We start from the raw sequence: 26,264 nt of genomic DNA on the forward strand, positions 1-26,264 counted from the left end.
GTATTAGCTAAGCCCTGTGTAGGCGAACCGCTGCAGATCTACTTGTCGTCTACAGAGCATGCGGTCGGTTCGGCATTAGTTAGGCAGAGTGGCGAGGAACAACCAGTGTACTTTTTAAGCCACATATTAAAAGATGCTGAGTCCCGCTATACCAGTCTTGAGAAACTGGCTTATGCTTTAGTGCTCGCCACTCGGAGTCTTCGCCCGTACTTCTTCGCTCACTCGATAATCGTGATGACCAACAGTCCCTTGGGAAGAGTCCTTCTCAATCCCGAGGCATCTGGACGGCTAATCAAATGGACAACGGAGCTCAGCGAGTTCAACATCCAGTATCAACCCCAAACTGCCATCAAAGCACAGTCCTTGGCGGATTTCGTCACCGAGGTACAGGCCAGAGCCAGAAGCCGTTTGGAGGATATATGTGGATGGTTCCTCCACTCGATAGGGGAGCGGCATCAGCATACTACTCATCTCCCCGCAAGAAGATCGGATGCAATTGGTCGTTCGGCTGCACTACACCAACAACGAAACCGAGTACGAGGCGCTAATAGCCGGCTTACAAGCCGCTCGGCACGTCGGAGCAGTCAAAGTCTTGATCTATTCGGATTCTCAGTTAGCCGCTCAGCAGCTGTCCGGAACGTTCAAGATAAGCAGCGTCCGACTTAAGCTCTATGCAGAGGTCTTCGAAAAATTGAAGGTCAACTTTCAAGAGGTCGTTATACAGAAGATCCCCTGATCGGAAAATCAGACTGCAGATGAATTGGCTAAATTAGCCAGTTCGCTGTCGCCGATTGTCATGTCGCAGCCGATCGAGAAAACCTCTTTGGTGGCACACATCGATCAAATGGAAGGGCTCACTTTCCCGAACGACTGGAGGACAGCGGTAATAGAATTCTTACAATCGGGAGCTCCCCATCTAATCAGGAGGAGGCTCGGTTATTAAGAAAAAGGGTTAGGCGATTCACTCTGATCGGAGACCAGTTGTACAAGAAAGTCTTCTCACAACCTTTGCTCAACTGCGTCGGATCGGAAGACGTCGATTACATATTGCAAGAAGTGCATCAGGGATCTTGCGGAGAACATCCGAGCAGTCGATCATTGGCAAGGAAGATACTACTGGCCAAATATTTTTGGTCAACCCTCCAGCAGGATGCCGCTCGAACGGTGGCCACGTGTCTGTCCTATCAAAAGTATCACAACATCTCGCACCGACCCACCGAGGAGATGAAGGCGTGGACATCGTCGGACCTTTCCCTATGGCAACCGGTCGGCGAAAGTTCCTGCTCGTCGTGGTGGACTACTTCTCCAAATGGGTCGAAGCCGAGCCCCTAACCAAGATAACTGAGCAAATGGTCATGAAGTTCGTATGGCAGAACATTATCTGCCGGCTCGACATCCCTCGCCGGCTCGTCTCAAATAATGGAAGACAATTCGCCGGTCAGAGGCTTAGGGGGTGGTGCGAAGGATATGGTATCCAGCAGACTTTCACTTCCGTGGCCTATCCGTAGAGCAACGGGCAAGCAGAAGTCACCAATCAGGAAATCCTATGAGTCTTGCACGCTCGGCTCGACCATATGGGAGGCAGCTGGGTTGATGAGCTCCAAAGCATGTTGTGGGCCCTCCGCACGATGCCGAAAGTGGGGGCTGGCCTGACCCCATTCCACCTGGAGTATGGCGACGAAGCAGTCGTCCCCGTCGAGATCGGATTAGAGACCGATCGGGTGCAACATTATGATGAAGGCAACGTGCTTTTGGAGTTGGACTTGGTGGAAGAAGCGCGCGCCAAAGCAGCCGTTCAGCTGAGGGCGTATCGACAGCGGATGAAGCAAAGCTACAACCGGAGGGTGATCCCGAGGTCCTTCCAGGTCGGCGACCTCGTTTGGAAGAAAGTCAAGCTAATCGAGGACGTCACCAAGCTCGAAGCCCCTGGACAGGGCCTTTCAAGGTTGTGGAAAAGCTCCGCTCGGGTGTTTATTATCTGGAGGACGAGACGGGAAGGCGGCTCGAACAACCATGGAGCGCAAACCATCTCCAACCCTATCAGGCCGGATGAGAGGTGTGCAAGTGTAGAAGTGTATTTATACATTTTTATACGTCCTCTCTGAATGCAGGGTCAAAATAAAAGATTTATAAGCTATATGTCGAATGACACATCAAATCGTCAAGCGGCGACGTTAAACGCGTGTCTCCGCCAACGGTCGAGCGGCAACCTTAAACTCGAGTCTTCATCAAATCATCGAGCGGCGACGTTAAACGCGTGTCTCCGCCAACGGTCTAGCGGCGACCTTAAATTCGAGTCTTCATCAAATTGTCGAGCGACGACGTTAAACGCGTGTCTCCGCAAACGATCGAGCGGCGACCTTAAACCCTAGTCTCCACCAACAGTCGAGCGGCGACCTTAAACCCTAGTCTCCACCAACGATCGAGCGGCGACCTTAAACCCTAGTCTTCACCAAATCGTCGAGCGGCGACGTTAAATGCGGAACTGCAACGATCGAGCAGCGACCTTAAACACGAATCTTCCCCAAATCATCGAGCAACGACCTTAAACATGGGTCCCGACGAGCCATGAAACAGCGACGCTAAACCCAAGCCGGGAAAACACCGAACGATGATGCGAATAGGGGTAGCCCTGAAACCACCAGATCCCAGCCTGTAGGCCCGATCGGGGGACATGAACAGGGGGAGTCAAAACTACAAGGATAAATGATTCGCCGAAAGGATGGACGTTTGCATAAAAGTATTGCTAAAGAAAAGCCTTGCCGAGCGGCAAGAATTCATTACAACTTAAAAAAGGCTTACATTAGATGATTACAGAACAGGCGCTCAACCTCACTCGAGATAATCCAAAACGTCATCAGGCAGCGAGTCGTTCAGTTTGCTGTGACTGATGAAGTTGTCCTTCAGAGCGGCGGGGATGTGGCCGCCTTCCCGGAGTTGAGCGAGTGTCTCATCGATAGCCAGCTCGAAAAAATGAAGAAGTCGGTTGGCGACTTTATCATTAAAGGCGTCCGAGCGGAGGTAAGCTTGCTTCAGCGCTTCAAATCGGCTCGACTCGACCTCTTGGTATGTCTTCAAAGCTGCTCGAGAAGCTATCAGTTCATCCTCAGCAGCTTTTAGCTTTCCCCAGAGAGAGGCTTCTTCGGCCGAGCGGCTGTCTCGCTCAGTCACCAGAAAATCCTCGGCCTCCTTCAACTTCTGAGAGAGAGACCAAGCCTCTTGATTCTTCAATTCTAAGTCGGCGATGGCTCGGTTCTTTCTCGCAGTAGCCGACTCGATCTTCTTGTCGAAGGTGCTGACCTGCTTGTTGAGTCGCTCAAGCATCACCTCCTGGCCAGCGATTTTCGCCCGTTCGGCTTCAAGCAGCTTGGTTGCCTCCTCCAGGTAGGCCTTCAGCTAATTAACGTCGGCAGTCGATGGTCCCGGGAAGAGGATGGGTCGCTCGAGACTCGAAGTTTCTTGAATTCATCTTCCAAAAAAGCAAGCCTGTGGCACATGGCCAGGCTCTCCATCCAGTACTGAGGACAAGCGGAAACAGGTCAGTGCCGAGCAAAGGTAAACCAAGAATTTACGATTAAAATACTCACCCTGGTGGCCATTTGAGTGTGACTGTTGGCTAGCGCGCTCGGAGGCATCACCGCGGCGCGAGCTCTCGCCTCCTCCCAAACCTGGGCGAGCGGACCCCGGATGATGATCTGATGTTCGGGGGTCCTCAATTGAGCGCTCGGCTCGCTGTAATGCTCCGTGGGCAAATAAAGGACCGTTGTAATGGAGCGTCTGTTGCTCAGAGCAGAATGAGCCGAAGCCGCCCGACCGGAGGCACGAGATGCGGTCGCTGGGCGAATACCCGACCTCAGCACCCTCGATGGTTGGGAGGGCGGTGGCAAGAAAGTGGGGGCCGACGAAGGAGGGAGTCTGATCGAATGAGGGTGCCTCCTCAAGTTCTGGAATAGTGGGGGTCGATGTCTCGACCCTCTCAGCGGCCCCCACGGCAGAAGTAGCGGAGCGAGAGGGAGTCTTCGCTCGGCGCCTCTTGCGCCTTATGAGAGGCTCGCCAGACGAGCCGAAGCCTTCAGCCTGGGCAGGAGGGAGTTGCGCTGGTGGAGGGAGCACTCCGCCAACCACTTCAAAACTGGGCGTTCGGCTAGCGGTGGCCCCGCTCGTCACCGCGGGAGCTGCTGCGTCTGCAGCATGTGGGTCTTCTTGCGAGCCGACCGAAGGGAGGCCACGGCTCGCTAGTTCTTCAGCAGCCGTCGCGTTGATTTGCATCCTTAAGCTTGGTCGGGCCGGATAGACGAGCTCGCAACATGACTTCGGCTGCAAAAATCGGACTCAGGCCAAAGATATATAATACACCCTCCAACAGTAACTTGTGAATATGATACTTCTGATCAACTAGCATGGAAGCTACGTGGAGGTAGTCCGAACGGCTCTTGTATTTCTTCAGATCAGGTTGAAGTGGTAGGCTGACTTGCCAGCGGGTCCGGAAGCTCAGCCATTCAGGGAGGCGAATAAAAAAGAAGTATTCCTTCCAATGTTTATTGGAAGTCGGCATTTTGTCGAAAAACACCAGCCCGATCCGAAACTGAAACAGAAAGGTCCCCAGTTCGAACTGTTTGGGGTAATCGAAGTAGTCGAAAACTCGAGAAGTCAGAGGGAGGTCATGCAGCCGAAACAACACAATGACGTCGCACATAAGACGAAAGGAATTCAGCACAAGTTGCGAAAGGGGAACAAGGAAATAATTACAAACTTCAACAATGAAGGGATGGGTAGGGAAGAGGAGACCGGCCACAAATTGGTCCCTGAACGGACAGATGGTGTCAGTCGGCGGTTCATTTGGCCGATCGGATGAGGAAGCTAAAATGATCTCGTGATCAGGGGAAATCTCAAAAACGTTCTTGAGGCTCTCAGCGTCGCCCGCGTCAAACCTGGTCTCTATGGTGGTGTACCAGAGTCAAGGAGGGGGGTCCGACGGCTGTGAAGAGCTGGCCATTGCAAAAGAAGCAAAAACGGCGAAAGAAACGCGACCGCAAGAGTGAAAAGACCACTGGAAGGTCAACAGGAAGAAGCCGGAGATCGAAGGCAAGTGAGGAAGGAAGGAAGCTTACGAAGATGTAGATCGTCGGAAGAGAAATGGTCGAAGAAGACGCGCAGAAGGCCGCCGTAGGAGGAAAACGAGAGATCGCCGAAGAGCATGAAAGTTGGGGACGCGACAGCAGAAGTGGAGAAGGTGGCGAGGCAGCGAGCTCATATATCCCGGGCTCGATTGATCGGAGTCGTTCGATCTAGGTCGTGAAAACCTAGGCGACGATCCGACCGTTGAATTCAAACCGCCAAGCGTCACATCAGCGCATGTCGCTTCGAGCGTGCTGCGACAGCGACAACGACACATGGCGCATCCCCACATGTCAGCATTTAATAGACACCATTAATAGGCATGGGAATCTGCTCTGCCTTAATGAAAAAGGATTTGCACGCTTCCCAAGAAATCGGGATGGCGTTAGGCCCACCTGCGTTCGCCCAGGATAAACGGAGGAAGAAGTCTTCTAAGTGTAAGCCTTTGCTTTCCCGACCGGATCAAAGGAGCATGCTTCACGGAGCAACTACTTTTAGTAGGCTGATCGACGAGGATCGGGTACATCCTGACCGGAATCCATACAACGATGAAGGGCGATCGGGAGGAAATCGACGCACATTGGTCCAATCAGTCGGACTACAGCCTCCTTCGACTAGACTTGAAGGGGAGGCTTGTGATGCGGTGATAAGGGGGGAAGGCCCCACCCCGCTGCCATGGTGAAGGTCAGTGCCACGGTGGATGTCAGAGTCAAGGTGGTCAAACGCCCCTATACCACTGGCCGATCGGGGAGCTCGCTCGCCCGATCGGGATAATGAAGACCCGATCTGACATCATAACAGCTCGGGGGGGGGGGGGGGGGGTTGAGCTTCAGACGCTCAAAAAGACTGCTAGGTATCTGCAAGGACATGCCGAGCAGCTTCCCCGCTCAGCCTTATATAGAGCTATAAGAACGGAGCGGATTTACGACCGAGCTACACGGAAACAGAAAGGCGGCCGAGCGACTTTCCCGCTCGTCCAGATAGTGGCTCATGGACCAGGACAGTGGGAGCACCAGTCGAGCGGCTTTCTCGCTCGGCCAGATAATATACTCATCCGAGCAGAAAGTAAGAACCCGAGCTGAGTGGCTATCCCGCTCGGCCCAGTAAAAGACACTGCTAGCTGGATATTATCTTTTTGGGAGCATGCGTCGCTGACAGGCAGCATGGTCGGCGGAGATATGCTCGGTTCATTAAGGTATTGTGTTAGGGACACTTTACTAATACATCTTTTCAGGGAAAACTTTGAAAAGCATGCATGTCTTAGAGGCGTCCACGCGCGCAACAGGAGCCCTATATAAAGGGAGGTCCAAACTTCGGCGGAGGTATGCAAGAATCGACTGTTGCTGCTACTGTTTGTTACTTTGTTTCCATATATCACCGGTGACTGACTTGAGCATCAGAGGGCCAACGTCGGGGGCCCCTTCCTTGGCTCGGCACCGCTGTAGTTGTGGTTGCAGGGCCGCACGGAGTCAACACATGGTCAGCCTGAGCGCCACATCTCCAGCTTGCGTCGCCTCGATTTTCGGACAGGATTATATATATTATTTTTTATATAAAAATATTTAGATTAAATTTTTTATTTTTAATTAATATATTTTGTATTTAAAAAATACCAAAACTATGTTGCTACAACATGATACGGTATCAAAATCGTATCATTCCAGTCCGGAACCAAAACCTCGGCACGGCTCGAGATTTTAAACCATGATTTCTAGTGCTCCAATCCTGATCTTTTATTTAGCACAACTAGGTAGTGATATGTCTCACATTACTAACCAGAGACGCAACGGATATAGTGTCTGCAATTTTATCCTCCATTAGAACACACACCCATTAACTTTACAGATGCCCATCACATTAAAACCTGAGTAAAATTTGCCCATACCTCTTTAATTAGGGTACATGTTGGGTGCTAGAAATTGACATGAAATAGGTAAGGTAGGAAACAAGATTACCAAAACAAAAAGGTATCCCTGACACACCTAAACATATAAACTTTTGCTAAATATGTACTAAAGATAAACTTTGCAACACACATGTAAAACATCAATAAAATCAGTAGTTTTAATACTATAATCATGCTTAATTATTAAAATCATCTAAACAACAAAAACTAAAAAAATATTTTCAAAAAATAGATTAGATAATATAATATTCAAGTCTCCGTATTCCAATTAGCATAAACCTGAACCTGCATATTATCTGCAAATAATCAAATAGATCAAAACAGAATACGTTCAGATTAGCACAAAAGAGTACCCGGACTTGAACAGGTTGGGTATCAAGAGTAACAATATTCTTAACCAACTTATTGCTAACGTTACATCTGTCATCTATAACAGTAGACCACAATAAAATCATATTTGCAGCAAAACTTTCTATTTGCTATTGTACAATACTCAAGTCACACCATGATGTCTGATATTTAAACATATCTCAGAGCTCAATAGTTCAATGCAAGGATTTCTGGACCGAAGTAATATTTAAAGATCAAAAACCAATATTGTGATTAAAAAAATTAGTTATCTGTAGTGATAGATGAGTGAATTTTGAATGTATTAAAACTTACCTTGATCACAAAAAATCTGTCAGGCTTCACTTCGAATTGCTCAATTCTACCAACTATTGTTTCTAAGAGGATTTGCATCTTGTCATTATAACCCACCACAATCACCTAAACCATCAATCAGTATGTTAGTTCACATTTAGATAAGAAGGATGTCTATAAAATGCATGTCAAACTTTGGGTCTACCAAATGATAACCAAAATATTTTCTTGATTAAAGATGTCTGTACTTGGATGGAAGATATCAGGTTGGCAAAAAGAGACTGCGCTCGCCCCCAATGCCCCCGTCAACCCATCCCAACGACAACATGGAGGAGATAAATCACGGATGGCTACTAGCTCTTGGAATAGTGACTGGCGCATGAGGGAGGCATTTACCTCGGCTATGCCAAGATTCGAACCCCGGACCTCAAGTTGGCAGCACCTCATGTGCTAGCCACTGAACCGTCCCAAGGGGACCGGATGGAATATATCAAGGGGGCAAGGGAAAGTGACACAAAAACGTACATGAATGATGAAGCTCAAAAAGTAATTTTGTGAGCCTTTCTCCCTCCCCCTCCAGAGTTTCCATCCAAGCAAACAGAGCTTAAAGTATAATTGCTAAAGGTTGATTCTGGACTAGATATGACAAGACATATTAATATGCCTTGTTATGCAGATTCTGTAGATATCATGGCCAAGTCTTAGTATTGAAAATACAACACAAGGGTAAACATAAAGTAGAAGCCAAAAGTAGATATGACTCCGAACTGTACATCAAGAGTGATCGGTTCTAATTCTTAATTTCATATTAATATTAGCATTAGATAAACTTACCAATCATATTTAAGATGAACAACATAAAATCAAACATTTATACAAAAAAACAAAATAATAAAATGAAATTTCTATGAGTAGAGGTATAGAGATATATTGATTATATTGTTTATCAAGGAGATATTAATGAAGAAATAAAGTGATTGTTTCAAATGGACAAGAACTTCTAGGACTTGTGTTATCATTGAGTACCGAACAACTAAAGGGAATTTTATGACTATGGTGTGACCATAGTTTATTGACAGGGGTTGGGGAATGAGGAAATACGTACAAAAAGTTAATATCACATTCACGAGGATGCTAAGATAAAAAGTACTACTATCTGAGCATAATAAATATATCTTCAATAAGTGGCAATAAGAGAATATTATAAAACAGCATAGATAACTAAGAACAAATGTTGAATAAATTACCTCAAATCCCGTGCTAGTGTTGTATATGCCATAGTAAAGACCAGCAACTTCGGCATAGTATGCTGAAACCATCATATTAGAGATAGCATTGCAAGAAGACAGTTTATATTGGTAAAGCCATGAGGCCCATGACAGACCTACTATTGTATACCATGGAAGAAGTTGAAATATGTGGAATGCATTTTTGCAATTTGCAACAATTCAATGCAATCGCTAGAGTACATATTTTAGATACTAGAACTCTATGATACAAAATCTTCCAATACTCAATCAAGCCTTCAGATAATTGTCCACATAAGGCCCTGAATACCTATCTACTTATACATTAACGTTCAACATATACAATTCACTAGGTTGATTAGTCAAAATTCACTAATTGGGCCGTTTTATTCCTTCATGAATACAGAGGGTAAAGATTTGACTCCATAACAATTATGAATTAATTAACACTAATTCCTTGCTAGAAAAGCATTGAGAAACCATTAGGTGCTAGATTTTTCTCCACCAAAAGAAGGAATATTGGATAACTTAAACAAAAACTTTATGAGATTACTCGTTTACTTCCAATAGGATTCATTTATCTACTCTTGTTTATCTTATAGAACTCTGGAGAAGAGTTTCATATAAAACTCCTAATATCATGGAAACTATGTCATACCAAAATTTTGGGAATATATTAATTGAAATTATAATTTTAACAGAGAAAATGAGCTACAAGTGAAAGAAACCAAATACCATCCAAATTATCTGGTGCAGTATGCAAACAAATTTTAGTTAAAATGGTTACCTAAAAGAATCTTTTTAACTTTTGGTATCTGAATTTCTCAACAGAATTTGGCTAATGCAAAGTTGATTATCAAAATTCCATTTTTCTACAATAATGATATGTATCTTATGATTCTTACGAAAGGGAGCCTTGACGCAACGATAAAGTTGTTGCTTTGTGACCTAAAAGTCACAGGTTCGAATCCTGGAAATAGCCTTTTGCAAAAAGCAGGGTAAGGCTGCATATAATGGATCCTTCCCCGAGATCCCACATGGCACGAGCTTCATGCACCGGGCTACCCTTTTTTTTATCTTATGATTCTTACCTATTCCAACTTTAGACATGTGGCAAATTTTCTTGCAATCAGTTAGATTGATACATACGAGCTACAACCTTAACTAAACATTTGAAGGCATGTTAATCTTTAATTTTCAGTTTTTAATCATGGTCAAATTTGGTTTGAACCACCTCATCAAGAAGAAAATTAGTTACCCAGTACAAAAAAACTTAAAAAGTAAAAAAACCACGTAGAACGGTAAATAACCACAACCGTTAAACTTCATCTAAAATGAAATGCATACAAAGCAATAAACAGCCACAACCTTGTAAACATCAAAGCAAAAGTACATGTTAAATCATGGATGCATATAATGGTCCACAAGCTCCTAGTGTCAATTTTCTTGGTACTTTGCTAGAATGGCAATTCCTTCACCGGATAAAGAACACCAAAAATGCAACATCAAGCAAGATATATGGTGAATAATAATCGTAAAAGCCAATTTATTTTTGTGTACACATGTATACAGAATTACGTGTCAAATAGGTGCTTACCATACTCATTTAGATAATCAATTAGTAATTTTGTAAAGATATAAGTAAGAACTTCAGCTTCTGGAGAAACAATCGAGGGTGGGCAATTAAATTCAACTTTGATGTAAGCTTTAGGCATCGAGAACATGGTATCAGGTTTATACCACAATCTTGAGAAACTTGACGTCCTTAAGAGAATAGGGTACTTAACCTGCTAAGGAACATAATATGTTATTGCTAAACTGACAAATGATTTACTAAAAGGTTATTGAGGTTATGGTGCTGTACCTTCTCTTGAGCATTTTTTATTGTCAAATCTGATGGAATGAATACATTTTGTTTTGGAAGATGCAAATCAACTTCAGGAGCTTTTGCTATCCAATGCTAAGAAAATGTCTTAAATTGAATTAGCTCATATTTATAGTTCAATAAATGGAAAGAAAAAGAAAGGTACAAACAACGGAAAAGATGTGAAATTAGTCACTGGATTGAACCTTGATAATAGAAACTGTGACTTTTTCAACACTGTAAGAGGTGCCATACCAAGGCTCAACTGAGTCTGTACATCCTTCAAAGTTTTTAGACTCCCAGAACATTCTGAAATGAATACCGAGCTTTAGGTGAATGCTAATTATTCTAATTTTAGCATCACACATTTAAGCAACAAAATAACTTATAATCATAGTTCAACAACCATATTAGTCCCAATTATCAAGGTTGGCCATGTGAATCTTATCCCTCCATTGTTCTCTATGAAAGGCTATACCACTCAAATCTCTTAAATCATGTCACAGTATGTGAATTAGAGTTTCCTTTGGTCTTCCTCTACCATTGTAACTTGTCTAACTATAGAACATAACATGTGATGATCATTGAAATGTGCATACTATATCATCTAGCTTCTCTTTGGTACACTTAGTTGCTTCTGGATAGTAATAGTATTAATTTTGGCTTTTCTAGTATCTCAGCAAATTCATCATAGACTTTACTACATTATTATTTTAAATGCTGTTTCATGACAAACATTCTAATCTGTAAAATATAAAATATGACAGGTTATACCATAACCCTATTCCCTATAAATTTTTTCCTTTCGCCATCTAAATATGAATAAAAAACATGCTGATGCTCATAGGGTTTAGACACTTTTTACGACGACCATTAAGTTCTAATGCAGTTCTCAATTTATTTTCATCTGAACTTGGGGAGTGACATTAGCCAAAAAGCTTACATAGAATACATTGTCAAAACCTACTAACTAAAAGCTTACAAAAATTATTCTATTGATCAAATAGGTTCGTCCGCACAGCAATCACCGTCAAAGAAATAGTTTGTGAAATTTAGTGAAAGAACAAGCAGCAATTATACAAAACTAATATTTCTTCAAGAGTTTAGAAAATTTGTTGTACTACTTGTAGATTCTAAATTACAAACTTTTTGGCTAAATTAAATTATAAACTACATGGCATTAATCAGACTACAATTTTTTTCGGCTAAATGAGAAGTATAAAATAATTCCATAGCAAAAGATGACAGTTAAATTTAATCTACAAAATTTTAAGTGAGACATCTAACAAGAATGATGTAAGCCAAAAAAACTTCTAGCAGCATTGGAATCATGAAAAACTATTGGACTCATATGTTAAAAGTTCACCTGATATTTTCTGGAGTCAGTTCATCCAATATCTTCTGAATTGTATTTGGAACAAAATTTGAAGGCAATGACCATGTGACAAGCCAATCTTCAGGTGGAAAATTCTAAAGTGAACATAAAAAAACAAAAGAGAGAGAGAGAGAGAGAGGTCAGACTCTTTATCTATACTTTCACAAGATCAAAACAGATAGTTTAGGATTATTTTGACAATAGAAAGAGGAAGCAAACAAAAAAAAATACAAAATGCAAGTTATTGAATCTCTATTTTCAATCTCAATTATTGTTTCTTATTTACCATTTATTGTCTTATAGAGATGCAAGGGAGCAGCCACCTCTGATTGAAAAACAAGAAAGAGACTTCAAAATTAATTTTTAGTATCAGCAAGAATAAGCTGTGATGAGTTGCAAATCAATTAGGTTAACTGAAGTATACAAAATTTATGATGAACAATTTTGAGTCTGTCAATTCTAATTTCTGCATATTAAAGTTGAATAGAGCAAGTTGACCATCCTATTTACATTTTTTCAGAAACCAGACACGCTGAGGCGAGCCCATCAACTTGATTGATTTGGATCATAATCAATTGATCCTGAAAAGTTTGGCAGGCATATTGGAAGAGGACTGTGGTATGGTCTGTGGAACAGGGCACATGCTTCACCTAAAATTTTATATAGCCTTTCTTATGATGTCATTCAGTGGCGATCCAACAAATCACAAAGGGTGATACCTAACAAACCAAGGTTATGCATAGAATAGCAAGGTATTAAAATCATTTATATTGATTGTCACATGTAACACATAAGAACCATGTCAATTTGCTAGGACCAGATATATCAGGTGCAAGTCAAACATAAAACACAAGTATGTCTGGTTACCATAAAGGAGCAATTATATATAGACAACACCTTTGAATTTATAAAGCAAATATAAATGTTCCAGTTCCAAAGATTTTAAATTCAAAAAACTAATGAAGTGGCATAGCCTGGAAAGTTAATTTTGTCAGTTCACCTGCATGTTTGATGCGATATTCACAACATAACGGCCTGGGGAGATCTTGTCTTGATAGTGAAACTGTGTTTCACTGATTGCAACAAGCTTTCAGATAAAGGGGACAAATCAGAATTAATTACAAAAGGTCTAAAATAAAGATGTTAATATGTAAAACGATATTCAGTAATATATCACTTCTCTCTGCTTTATTATCTTTTTAGAAAATCGAAAAACAGGCATTTAAGATATTCAAATTAGAACAACTGGAGACTAACATAACGACGAGAAAGTTAATCTGTTTCCTGCCAAATTATTGTAGAATTTGAAAGAATGGTGAAACAATAAAGAACGCTGTACAACACATTCAAACTAATAAGAAAAGGACCTTTCTTCATTTGCACAGAGCTGTGAATTATAAGAAATGATTTATATTTAAGTTAGATCATATCGACTTAAACATATAAAAAAAATTGGCCATGCAATTATCAAACAGGATAATGAATCAATCAGATTCCCCAGAGGAACAGTATGAAGGCCTTTATGCCCACAATTTTCCATTCTCTTTTAGTGATTCAGTTGAAGATCAGAAATACAATTGTAGAATGACTAATCAATAGCTTTTAAGAGTTGGCCTCCATTGTCAATCTAGATGATAACTAAAGCATTTTTTAATGAAATTTTGCCTTCCCCATTCCACGTTTGTGAGCATATATGAGACAGATATGTCACAGTAATGTCAAGAAGTGACAACACAATTACAGAGATTTGAATCGTTTGATCATTTTATAATATCAAATCACCCAGTTACCTCATCAAAAATCCAATTATTAACTCCAGAATTCTGCAGAAGATCAATATATCTGAATAATATCCCAACAATATCTTCAATATGCTCTGAATAAACAAAATGAGAAAATGATAAACACAATATGCAGAGAATAATTAGTTCCACAGAAAATGGAAATATTAGAGTTAAATAGGAACCTAATGGAGTGTGTTTACAGGAAAATGAAGCATGAGAATCTAAACTAACCATGACCTTTATCAGTGAGTTCAATAGAAACACTGAAAAAGGAAAATTCTAAACTCCAATCCCCTTCCCCAGCTTCCAAACTTAATGCCCATCCTGCAGAGTCATAAGAAAGAAAAATTACATATGCAAAGAAACATGAAAAAGAAACTAAATTATACTGAAATGCGCACAATCTTCTCAGATGTTTTTTGTCTGCTGGTAAGATAAGGCCAGCTAGTACTTCCATCAATACTAATAATTCAAAATTTTAACAAGATTTTTTATGATTGGCAATTATGACCCATGTGGTTCACCTTTTAAATGTTTATAATTTTATATAATCACAATATATTTGTACTAGAAGTTGAAGAGTGACTTGGGTTTATTTTGCATGCGACCCATGGCCATCCCACGGATGGCTTTTTTATTCCCCACTCTTTCACAACTTCCTTTATGTCTGTCACTGCCCATCTCAGTCAGAGGGGAACCCAGCTCAGAGTTTCCCACCCCACCCTAGTTACTTCTACGTGATCACCGCCTTTGATTGCCTCAGTCAAAAGAGAGTCAAGGCCCTCCTCTCACCCAACCCCCTCAAGCTACTACATGGCTTCCTCTAACCACCTCAGTAAAAGAGTTCTCCGCTTTCATAGAGCTCTATCACAAGTTTGATCAATTGTTGGTCTTCATAAGCCCTTTAAGCTCCATAATGTTATGGTGGCCAGCAAGATGGTGCATGATCGTGATCGCTGAGGTCGTCTTGGCGAACAAGCTTCTCAGTGGCAATGGATTTGCAAGCTAACTACTGCCTAGTTTCACAGTGGGTGGGATGATTACGTAGGTGTCTCAAACTGGCCACACCTGAGCTCAGGCCCAAAGGTGTAAGTGGCATAGATGCCCTCCATGGATCAATGGAGGACACCCATATTCCTCAAACTTGCATACAAGTATCTAAAACGAATATGAATCCGAGTGTCTGGCACAGCTATTTCTAGAATGTTTTACAATAGAAATATTAAGTATCCATTTAAGTACACTATGTTCTCACTTGATGATTGTGATTGTTTAAATCCCCTTCTCACAATTTAAAATATCAGTTTCATAATAGTTTTGATCTCTGACAGGAAGAGCTCTGAATATAGCTCAACCTATGCCAACAGACAAAACAGGTTGCAATAGATCAGCCATGTCAAACTGCTATAGTGGTGTGGAGGAATGAAGGAAGAGGAAAATGTAAAGTCACACCGAAATGAGGCGAGTTCCTCCAAGAATTGCTCCTTGTTGAACAACAGGAATCAGCACTCCTGCAGAAACCACTCATCTATCAACAAGAACCAGAACCTCCATTTATAACATTAGGATTTGTTAACTTCATCATGTAAACATAACAAATCCATTAAGAATAAAGACATATGAGGGAGGCGCCTCATTCGGATCCAGAGGCAGCAAAGAGGTGCTCAAATCAATGTTGATCATGTCTGCTCTTCTGTGATCAAGACCTATAACTAGTTAACTTAACAAATCCATCAAGCACAAAGATATATACGAGGGAGGGATCTCATTCGGTTCCTAAAGGCAACAAAGAGGTGCTCAAATCAATGTTCATCATGACTTCTCTTTTGAGAGAGGAGGCATTTGGAAAGTGAAAACATCATTTACAGAAAGAGGTGACTAAGAAGCAGAGGAAGAGCTCAGAGTTGCCCTTGGAGATCATGCTACTTCTTACTTGCCTTTAATGACCCTCCTCGCCAATCTAGTCCAATAAAGACAACTAAATATCCATGTATCACACAAAATGAGTGATATGAAAGCAAACTGTTCAATCTCATTGCATGAGTGCAACACTGTTCATGCTTGTAAATCGAAACATACTTGTGTACATATCCTTGAGCTAAATCTACATATGTGTCAAATACTTGTACTCCAGATGGAGCAACGGACAAGAGGTCTACAGGGCATGACAAGAATGCAATTTCAATGACTTCCTCCAAAAGCAGCCAACCTCTCATCATTCTTTCTCGTTTCACTCAGTCTCTCATTTTTCCTACTAGAGTGCCCAATAAAAGCAAGTTTTGATGAGGTTAGATCTAGCTAATTTTGTACTAGGATAATTTTTACAACACTCATTATATTTGATTTTGATTTCCTACAACCTATTAATCAACTATTTCTGTCATCTTTGAGAATGATGACTAATTAAGGCTGGGCTTGAAAAGTCAATAGAAAAGACCATATGAAGAAAGTATATGAATAGGATGGATAGATTATATAACTCTAAAAATTACAAAATGGTTTACACAATCAAAAGTTAAAATTACCTAATTGCTTCAGAATGAAAAAGACAGATCCTTCTCCTTCATGTCCAATAAGATGACTTAAGTACCTGCAAGGACCTTCTTTATAGTTCTGTATGGTAGGTGCAATTGGCCAAACGATCCTCAGTATGTGTCCTTGCTTTATCCTAACTGCCTTTGCAAGAATCTGCATAATAAAGCAATTGAAGACCAAAGATAACAATTTAGAAATTCAGTATTATTTCTAAAATTACTGCAACAAGCATCATCTTTATGTAAAGTATTCATCCTGGCTGAGTTGCATGCTGACTTTAGTGTACCTGCAGATGTTCAGACGAGCAAGGCTGACCAGGGAAACAGGAGTTATTTCGTCCACTGTTTTGAATATCACAAAACTTTTGTTCAACCAGGCTTTGGATGGCATCAAGACCCTCTAACATACTTAAGTTGATTAGATAAAATGAAAAACAAATACAGAAACAAAATTGTAATTCCAACCTCTTGCATAAACAACAAGGTGCATCAGATTTGCAGAATAATTCTTCTCGTAAAATTTAATAAGTTCAAGCCTTGTATCCAAGCCATTCAATTTTGGTTGAACCTCCAACGTGTTCCAATTGCCTGTTACATTATTCCTCTTTGAGTAAGCACAACAAATCATTGCAGTTTCATGCTTTTGGCTAAATTACAAGTAATTGGAAACTTAAGAGGGAAATTTGATATAGTAATTGTTGTTAATTCGATAACTCTTCCTGCAATTCAAGTATAATTTCCTACATTCCATTTGCTAGAACAACTAAATTCATAATCAAGAAAGTTGTGATAACCTAATTGCACTAGTTACTAAATGTCAAAATGTAGCCATCAAGTATTACCCATTGACTTGGCATATCTTGTAGGATACTTTATTTTGTTATGTGCCCTAACTATAATCTTTTAAATGCTTGTAATCTATCCTTTATCCAGTAGGAAGTACCAAAGCCAGTAAGTAATCTGTGATAACTTTTTGACATTTATTTAGCAACATGTACAATTGGAACAAATTTTTTGATTTGACAAATAACTATAGTAATATATATGTATAACCAAAATCAATTAGGCATGCATATTAAGTAAACAATTAGAAGTGACAAAAAGTTGAATGTATTCAATGTCTGTTTAAGTTGATTGGCTAATCATTTATCCAAAAGATGCTAGTTATAGAGAAAGAGATCAATTTATATTTCTATATTCTTAACATTCCCCTTTCATTTGTGGGTGGTATACTTCACTTGGTTTGCCCAACCAAACACTGATGATTTTTTTACACAGGTTGATATGAACCCAGACCTTTTTCTGAAGCTATTAAGAAAGAAACTAATACAATATTAAAGCTTATTGACTAACCACTTATTTCAGAATCTAAAGGTATTAAGAAAGAAACAAACTTATATACTCATATTCTCAACAAAGACATTTTTTTTATTTCAAGGAGAGACAATATGGTGAAGCAATAAACAGAACAATTATAACTTGGTAGAGTACAAGTAGTTCAATTTAGGATACTATGTATAATCATCACATATTATCTTTTCAAATGTTACATATTATTCTTTATGTAAATCACACTACTATTCTTGAATTTCTGACAAACATCAAATGATCCTTAATTGTGTATCAATCAATCAACTGTTGGTGTAATTGTGTCCCAAGTAGTTGTGTTCCATCAAGATGTTTTGATTGCTTAGTATAGGATTTAAGTTAGATTTGTTTGTATAATTGATGTGTGCAGGTACTTGTTAAGATGCACATAAAGCTCATGGAGCTTATGACTCAAAGAGCATGAGTTTTACTTGGTGACTTGGCATAGCCAAGTTAGTTTGACTCAATGCTTCAATGACTATTGGAGATTGGTGACTAGAGATTGGTGAAGGATGGTATGGGGCATCCGAGGAACAACTGAACAAGAAGTATGAAATTGATTCAATAGCTTCGATGGCAGCCACAAAGCTAGGAGTTTTATTTTTTTAAAAAAAAAGTAAAATATATATTAAATTAATAGGATAGTTTTATTAGGGTTTAATTAAAGCTATTTAAATTATCCCCAACTATAGCTAAAAGTTGATTGAAATTATTAACTTAAGGTTTTTTAATTAAAGGCTAAGTTGATTGTTCTTCCGTCGTGTCCCGTGCCGCCAGCGAACACGAGGCCCCCGTGTGGCCTCCCCGGTGGCTGCAAGGCCATTGCAAAGCCTCCGCGATGGCCACGAGGCCTCCACAACAATAGCACCTCTGGCGTGCCTGTGCCAAATTCGGTCGGTGGGCAGAATGGTATATTTCGCCCATACCGGGCCACATGGCACGGTATTTTAAACCTTGCTGAGCACAATGAGTTATGAGATAGTATGTGGGAATTATAATCTCGGGTTTTGTATTTTTAGGTTAGTCAGCTTGATTGAGATCCTTCGACTAAAGAACAATAAGTTCTCAGTAGTTTATGACTAAGTTTAATCCCGAGGTTTTGCATAGGTTTACAAGGTGTACTGTGAGCAAGATCAAGGGTCCTTTAGTAAATCAGGTCAATTGAAGGCGGTTCCAAATGTCTAGAATGTCGAGTCAAATAAAGAGAAGGTTAGCTCTCTGTTTAATCGAGTCAATAATGAAATACCATTGAATTGACTCAAAAGTATTTGTTCATGGATAAGTTCACTAAAACAACCAATTTAGTTAGATGAAAATGTTTGAGTCTAAAGGTGACATCTATTGGTGGACAAGCTTGTGATCTTATTCTGAAATGATTTTTTTTTTGAAATAGATTCAAATCGAATAGATAAAAATTAAGTCGATTGAAGAGTAGATGTGGCTCCTTATCAAAATTTCAATTGACTAAACTCATGAGTAGACTTAATTAGCAAAAAGCTTCTGAACGAGCATCCTTATCCTTTGATGCAAAATGTGATAACACAATTGCCAAGCGCCCCCTCATCGCTGGCCCCACAGTGAGATGAAGGGAGGTAAATCAGGTATTGAGTGACCCCCTAAGTGGGAGGGTTATTTGTCGTAGCCACGACTCGAATCATTGCCCATTGATGCAAATCTACCACTTGGGTACCAATTCAGCTATGCCCTGAAGGCACGAGCATCCTTATCCTTGCTACTATAAATAGGGGTGCAAGGGAGCCTCAAACAGACAAATTAAAAAACAAGTATTCACCCTCAGTAAGCTTATCCTTAGGCTTCTAAGGCTATTTTGGTAATATCTTCTTTCTTTTTTTAATTTCCCATTTTTTTGTAGGGGTTTATCCACCTCTGATAAAGGAGTTTTCTATTAGTGGGATTTATTGGTTTAATCCATCTAATAAATCATTAGACCATGGAGTAGAATATGAGGTTCGAACCACGTGAATCCTTTTGTTAGCATTGTCTTCTTATGTTTGTTATTATCATTATTTAGTTCTGCTTATTGTAACTCAAATAAATACACAAGCACAGCACGAACTGATAACAAGTTATTTGCAAGAGAGTGAATTTCTAATTTCCATGTCAATGCGCTATTAAGCACCCCTCTATCACGGTCCACACCATTGATCCCCAACACCAACTATTATGACATCAACCAAAATATTAATCAATTTCTTTTTCTTATCAATGACTGTCTGTGACTGTTTACTGAAAGCTCACCTTTCTGAATAGCTCGACAGACTGCTACAATTAATATGTTGTTAAGAAACTTCAGCTAGCATTTCAACACTTGTTGAAAAACAATGACAAGTCAAGTTCAATCTGCTAATTTCTAGTTGTTAATTTGTTGTTGCAAATAATTTCTCTTGTTTAGTGCACCAAGCGGATCAAGGGCAATATTATTGATGATGAGAACCATATAAATTTAGTTTTTTTTTTTTACTGTCCTAAGAACTTATAAGATCACTATACAGAAATAAATTGGCAAAAAGAATACATAAACACAATAATTACCAGTTTAATTGCATTGAAACAAGGATAGAATGGACTTAATTGCAATTTAATTGCATTAAAATAATCATGTAAAACACAATCCTCTCATATCAATCAATAAACTAAACTTATCATTTTTTCTCCAGATGAAGTTAGAAGAAAAAAAGATCTCAAGACCATCAAATTACACACCTGTCCCAAATTTATGATATGGATGGTTTCTCGAAGATAAATGCTTCTGGAGCTGAGACACAAGTATGAAAATAGAAATCAAAACTGAGCACAATGAATTTCTGGTCTTAATTATTCAAGATATTCGTACAGATATGACACACAAATTCATGCGTTTATATAAGATGCATGTTGTGAGCACATTATTTTCAGAAAAAGAATTTAGCTATATTTCCAAGAGATCATAATAGTTAAAACTATCAGGGAAAATATGTAGAATTTGAAGAAAGGAAAATGTAGAAATACCAGTAGAGGGTAATCTCACTATCACCATAACCCTATTAACACCTAATCCTTCCAACACTCAACTCAAAGTAGAGCATAGGTTTTATGTATACCCAGTATACTGCAATAGAAACAAGACAGACTGGAAATGTAAACAAGGACATGAACATACAAATAAAAGAAAAAAAAAATATTGCATATAGGCAAGACAAAACTTGTAACAGAGCACACAGATAACAGCCCCTTAGATCAACACCAGCTAAAAATGCCTTTGACCTAAGATTAGCACATCAACAAAGAGAGAAGATAAATAGAAAAAAAAATTGAAGTGAAATGAGAATGAAGATGGATCTCAGGAACAAAAATTTCAAGTGTCCTTCACCCTAAAGCGGTGCATACAACAACACATAAGACTCAAGAAAGAGGAAAGTACTCGAGGAAAGACCGTTTCTAGATTTAGAAAAATTAGAACATGAGAAACTACAGGTCCATCATTTGCTAGAAATAGCAAATCAGAATTGTTGGACATTTTTTGTCTGGATGTTTGTGGCAGCGACATATATGTAAAACACATCAGAAAAAAAGGATATGTTAAAAGAAAAAAAAAATGACTGGAATTGGAGAAAGGAAAAGGAAAACAAATACTCAGACTCCCCCACAGGACACAACCTTAACAAGATGGGTGTAGAGAGAGAAAAAACTGAAAGCCAAGATCTGGCAGAGAACTAAGAGAATAAAAACTACCAGAAGAAGACTGCTCCATGAAACTTTGATGAGGAACAGAAATGTAATAAATCCAAAATGAGCTGAAGAATGACTGAGACACAAACATAAGTTATTTATTCTGATTTGAAGAATCTGAGACAGGAAAGATGCAAAAGGAAAAGTATAGAAAACATCTGATGTGATTTATCAGCTTCTGATCCACAACAGTGAGCTTTTGTATATCCCCATGTGACTGTATTAGCTCCTCTTTCAATTTCCTGAAGTTCCAATGCTAACAGCTTCATGGACTTTTTTTTAAAAAAAAACTTCCAAAACATAGGTCCTTATGTTTTTACATGGAGAAAAAGACATGAAACAGGTACTGAATTCATGTTGAGTAGTGTTGAGCTCCTACAAGAGGCAACGTGAGTGGTAGTGAGGTGCAAGTCCTTAATATCCTTGTTAGAGTAGGGATGATAATAGGGTGGGGCAAAGTTTTGACTTCCCATCCCAGACACATATATGAAGTGGGGTGAAGTGGGGCAGAGCAGGGCGGGTCATGAGAGGAATCATTCCTCCCCATCCCTCTTCTTGTGCGGGTTGGGTTCGAGGAGGGAAAACAAAAATTAAAGTAAAAGCGCACCTCACAAAGAATGAGCTCACTAGAAGAGATGTAGAATTACAATGGTTATAAAAGAAAGCCAATAAAACAATGGCATTGGCAGCAATTGGTCTTCACCTAAAAATCAAAAAGACTACGGTTAGGGATTGCACAAGCCTTTTCTTCCTGAATCAAAAACTAATAAAGAGGAGAGTGGCAGTTGACAACAACAATTTTAAATGAATCTAGTCACATAGAAGGATCACAAACAAAGGAAGTTGTTCATTGGATTTGACCGCATGGAAGAGTTGTGCCGGCCGAGTGCTCTAGCCTACTAGGAAGCTCGAGTGACATGCAGGATCATAATTCCAACAATTGAGAGAGCAAGGTTTAAATTTTAAATTTTGAGTCGTGCCGAAATTTCAGTTTATCACCATAAAGATACAATTTCGGTACCATATTGAATCATGCCGATACAGTTATGGCACTTTTTTAAATATAAAATATATAATTAAAAATATTTTTATTAATATTTGATTGTTATAGATGTTTACTATCGAGTTATATTTAAGATGTTGAGCTTAAGTTTTAGTATTATCTTGTTGATGCTTATTGAGTAAAAGTCAATTTGGGTTAGCTAAAGTCAATTTATGGTTAGTTGGCAGGATCAAGTAGCTTTAAATTGAATTTAATTTAGATTTATTTTGATCTATTTAAAATTAAACTAAATTTTAGTAGTATATTTTATAAAGTTAGAATTTATATTATATTTATTTTATTTTCTATTTTTCTAGTAATCTTGTTTTTTTTCTCTATTTACCTTGCGGACAAACGAAGGAGGGAAAAAATTAACCATCTTTTTTGAGGTTTTTTCCTCTCTTGAAGGAGGGAAAGAAATAATCATCCTTAAAGATAGGGATGGCAATGGGGTCAGATTTTACATCCTCCGTCCTCGTCCCCATTTATTATATTCATCCTCATCCCCATCCTCATAGGTTATTCAACTTTCATCTCCATCTTCATACCCGATCAGATATCCATACTGACCCAAAACTCTTATTACCGTCTACAATTGCATTTTTTTCAAATTTGAATTATTTCGATGAAGTTGTGGATATTTACCAACTTCTTAAGAAAATAATAAGAAAAAAGATTAAAGATAAAATTAACAAACTAAACATCATAGAAGAAATAATAAAGGGGTGGGTCGCCGGTGAAATGAAAAAAGGAAAAAATCTGTAAAATTCAAATGGAAGGTGTTAGTGGGTTTTGGATTTTGTTTGGGATTTGGAAAAAGAAATCTGTATATATATATATATATATATATATATATATATAATATCAAATATTCGGGTCGGGTATAGGTAGGACTACCTACCTCCATAACTGAACCCGAAAATCCCATTATCTGATTATTTAATCAGGTCCAAAAAAATCCCTCCATACCCTCCTACATTCGGATCGAGTACCAGATTCTCCAACGAGTTTGAAGGAAATTGTCATCCTTACTTAAAGAGATCAAGATAATTTTTTTTTCTCTTTGTTTACCCTATGGACGAATAAAGGAGGAAAAAAATTAATGTGTGGAGGGAAAAACGTTAACAGATGAAGGAAAGAAAAAAAAATTAACAGAAGGAAAGGAATTGAAATTAATTGTGTAAAAAAATAGAAAATGAACAACAACCAAGCCTTTTCCCACTAGGTAGGGTCGGCTGTATGAATCATTTTACGCCATTGAGCTCTATCTCCTATTATATCATCATCTATATTTAAATAAATTTTATCTTGTTTTATTGTTGCTAACCAAGTCTTTTTTGGTCTTCCTCGTTTGATATGCATATTTATCATAGTTTCACATCGCCTAACTGGAGCATTTATTGGTCGTCTAAGTACATGTCCATACCATCTTAAACGTGTCTCTCAGAGTTTGTCCTCAATAGATGCAACTCCGACTTTCTCTCTAATACTTTCATTTCTTATTTTATCCATCTTCGTATGTCCACACATCCACCTTAACATCCTCATCTCTACAACTTTTATCTTCTGCTCATGTGCTCGAGTCATAGCCCAACATTCAGCTCCATATAACATAGCAGGTCTAACTGCGGTTTTATAGAACTTACCTTTAAGTTTAAGAGGTACTTTACGGTCACATAAAACACCCGACGCTCCCCTCCATTTCACTCATCCTGCTTGTATTCTATGTAAGACATCTCTCTCAATCCCTCCATCATTTTGTAAAAATGATCCTAAATATTTAAATCTCTCGGTTCCGGGCAACTCATCCTCTCCTATCTTAACAATTGTTTCATTACTTCTAATATTGCTAAACTTAAATTCCATATATTCTGTCTTTAATCTACTAAGCTTAAAATCTTTCCCTTCGAGTGTTTCCCTCCAAGATTCTAGCTTAGCATTTACTCCTTCACGTGTCTCATCTGCAAACAACATGCACCATGGTACTATGTCTTGAATGTGCGCAGTGAGTTCATCCATAATTAGTGTAAAAAGATAGAGACTTAGAGCTGATCATTGATGTAACCCTATCTTTATTGGAAATGCTTCAGTTACTCCCCCTGAAGTCTTTACTCTGGTCATTACATCCTCATATATATCCTTAATTAGTTCAATATATGTTACGCTAACACCTCTCTTTTCTAAAATTCTCCATATAATTTCTCTTGGGACTCTATCATAAGCTTTTTCTAAGTCAATGAATACCATGTGTAGATCTTATTTTTGCTCCCGATATTTTTCAATTAATTGTCTAAGAAGATGTATAGCTTCTATTGTTGACCTTCCAGACATGAATCCAAATTGATTTTCTATCACTGTGATCTCCTTCCTTAATCTTTTTTCTATTACTTTTTCCCAAAGTTTCATAGTATGACTCATTAGTTTAATACCCCTATAGTTTGCATAATTTTGTACGTCTCCCTTATTCTTATATAAGGGAACTAGAGTACTTATCCTCCATTGATCAGGCAATTTTTTCGTCTTCAATATCATGTTAAATAATTTTGTAAGCCATCCCTAAAGAGGTTTAATGGCTTTTTTCCTCTCTATTTACCCACATGGACGGATGAAGGAGGAGAAAATAAATAATGAAGGAGGGGAAAAAATAACGAACAAGGGGAAAAATATTAACAGAGGAAACTAAATAGAAAAAGTAATTAGAATTAACTATGTAAAAAACAAAAACTAGAAATAGGGGAAATAGAAAAAAGAAACGAAGTCGCAACTATCTTTACATCCTCACGGTTATGACCCTGTGTCAGTACCAGTCAGAGAACAAATCAGTAAATCCCACCCGCTGACTGGCACGGCTAGACATTTTATGCATTGATTGAGACTAAGGAATCCTGCAACATTTAGAGGGAGCTTTCTTGGATATAAACAAGGAGGAAATATGTATCACAAATATAAAAGAAGAACACAAAAATATCATTGAGAGGAAATGTTGGAATTGAGGGGAGACGTTGACATCATCAGCCTTCCCCAATGGATTTTTCTTATTTGTAAAACTAACTCTAGCAAAATGGTTTTGATCCTATGTTAACCTCTAACAAAATAATAAAAAAATTTGATAAAAGAAAGGAAATGACTTGATACTGAAATGGCATGAATTAATAATCTTCTTGAATGTTCATTGATAGAGTATTATCTATGAAACTCAAGTGTCAAAATGAAGCTTTTGCATCTCAACTTTCCATGCCTAAACACATGCACATAGTTAGCCGGCTATAACTACATGGACCTCAACTTATAGTTAGTGGTGTTGATGGTTTATTGTGTCATACAAATATGGTTGTCAAAATTTGTACTTGCCCTTGATAATTAATTCCAATTTATTAAGCATTCTAAGAAAAAAAAATTGTTTTATCAGAATTTTTCACCCGAGTCTAGAAATTGTCATTTTGCATTTCGCATTTCCAAGGCAAAACTGAACCATGTCTATGGATGGAAAAGAATATTCTTGATCAGTGTTTGGTTGGATAAAATAATCATCTAACGAAAATCAAGAAAAACATCTGATGTCACAGAATTGTTCTATTATAAAAGTTGCAGCATGCAATAAATTCAATACAAATGTTTCCAACTCCTGAATAAGGCAGTGGGATATATGGAGAAA

At 38.9% G+C, this 26,264-nt stretch overlaps 1 protein-coding gene across 3 annotated transcripts in view; it reads right to left on the reverse strand.

The window, feature by feature from the left end:
• LOC122010201 (insulin-degrading enzyme-like 1, peroxisomal) overlaps window positions 1–26,264 on the reverse strand; it is a 46,490-nt gene that overhangs the window by 14,060 nt on the left and 6,166 nt on the right. For 2 of the 3 annotated variants that reach the window (XM_042566653.1, XM_042566655.1), the window contains 13 exons: window positions 20,563–20,614; window positions 16,936–17,058; window positions 16,758–16,870; window positions 16,462–16,624; window positions 14,168–14,260; window positions 13,943–14,028; window positions 13,153–13,239; window positions 12,144–12,247; window positions 10,984–11,086; window positions 10,778–10,873; window positions 10,511–10,703; window positions 8,914–8,975; window positions 7,688–7,792 (listed from right to left, as the gene is read on the reverse strand). In XM_042566653.1, coding sequence (XP_042422587.1) covers window positions 7,688–7,792; window positions 8,914–8,975; window positions 10,511–10,703; window positions 10,778–10,873; window positions 10,984–11,086; window positions 12,144–12,247; window positions 13,153–13,239; window positions 13,943–14,028; window positions 14,168–14,260; window positions 16,462–16,624; window positions 16,758–16,870; window positions 16,936–17,058; window positions 20,563–20,614 — 1,380 coding nt within the window. The remainder of the gene's footprint in view (window positions 1–7,687; window positions 7,793–8,913; window positions 8,976–10,510; window positions 10,704–10,777; window positions 10,874–10,983; window positions 11,087–12,143; window positions 12,248–13,152; window positions 13,240–13,942; window positions 14,029–14,167; window positions 14,261–16,461; window positions 16,625–16,757; window positions 16,871–16,935; window positions 17,059–20,562; window positions 20,615–26,264) is intronic. The other variant, XM_042566654.1, reaches the window with a different exon arrangement.

Source organism: Zingiber officinale, chromosome 8A (assembly GCF_018446385.1).
Source record: "Zingiber officinale cultivar Zhangliang chromosome 8A, Zo_v1.1, whole genome shotgun sequence".
Classification (NCBI taxonomy): Eukaryota; Viridiplantae; Streptophyta; class Magnoliopsida; order Zingiberales; family Zingiberaceae; genus Zingiber; species Zingiber officinale.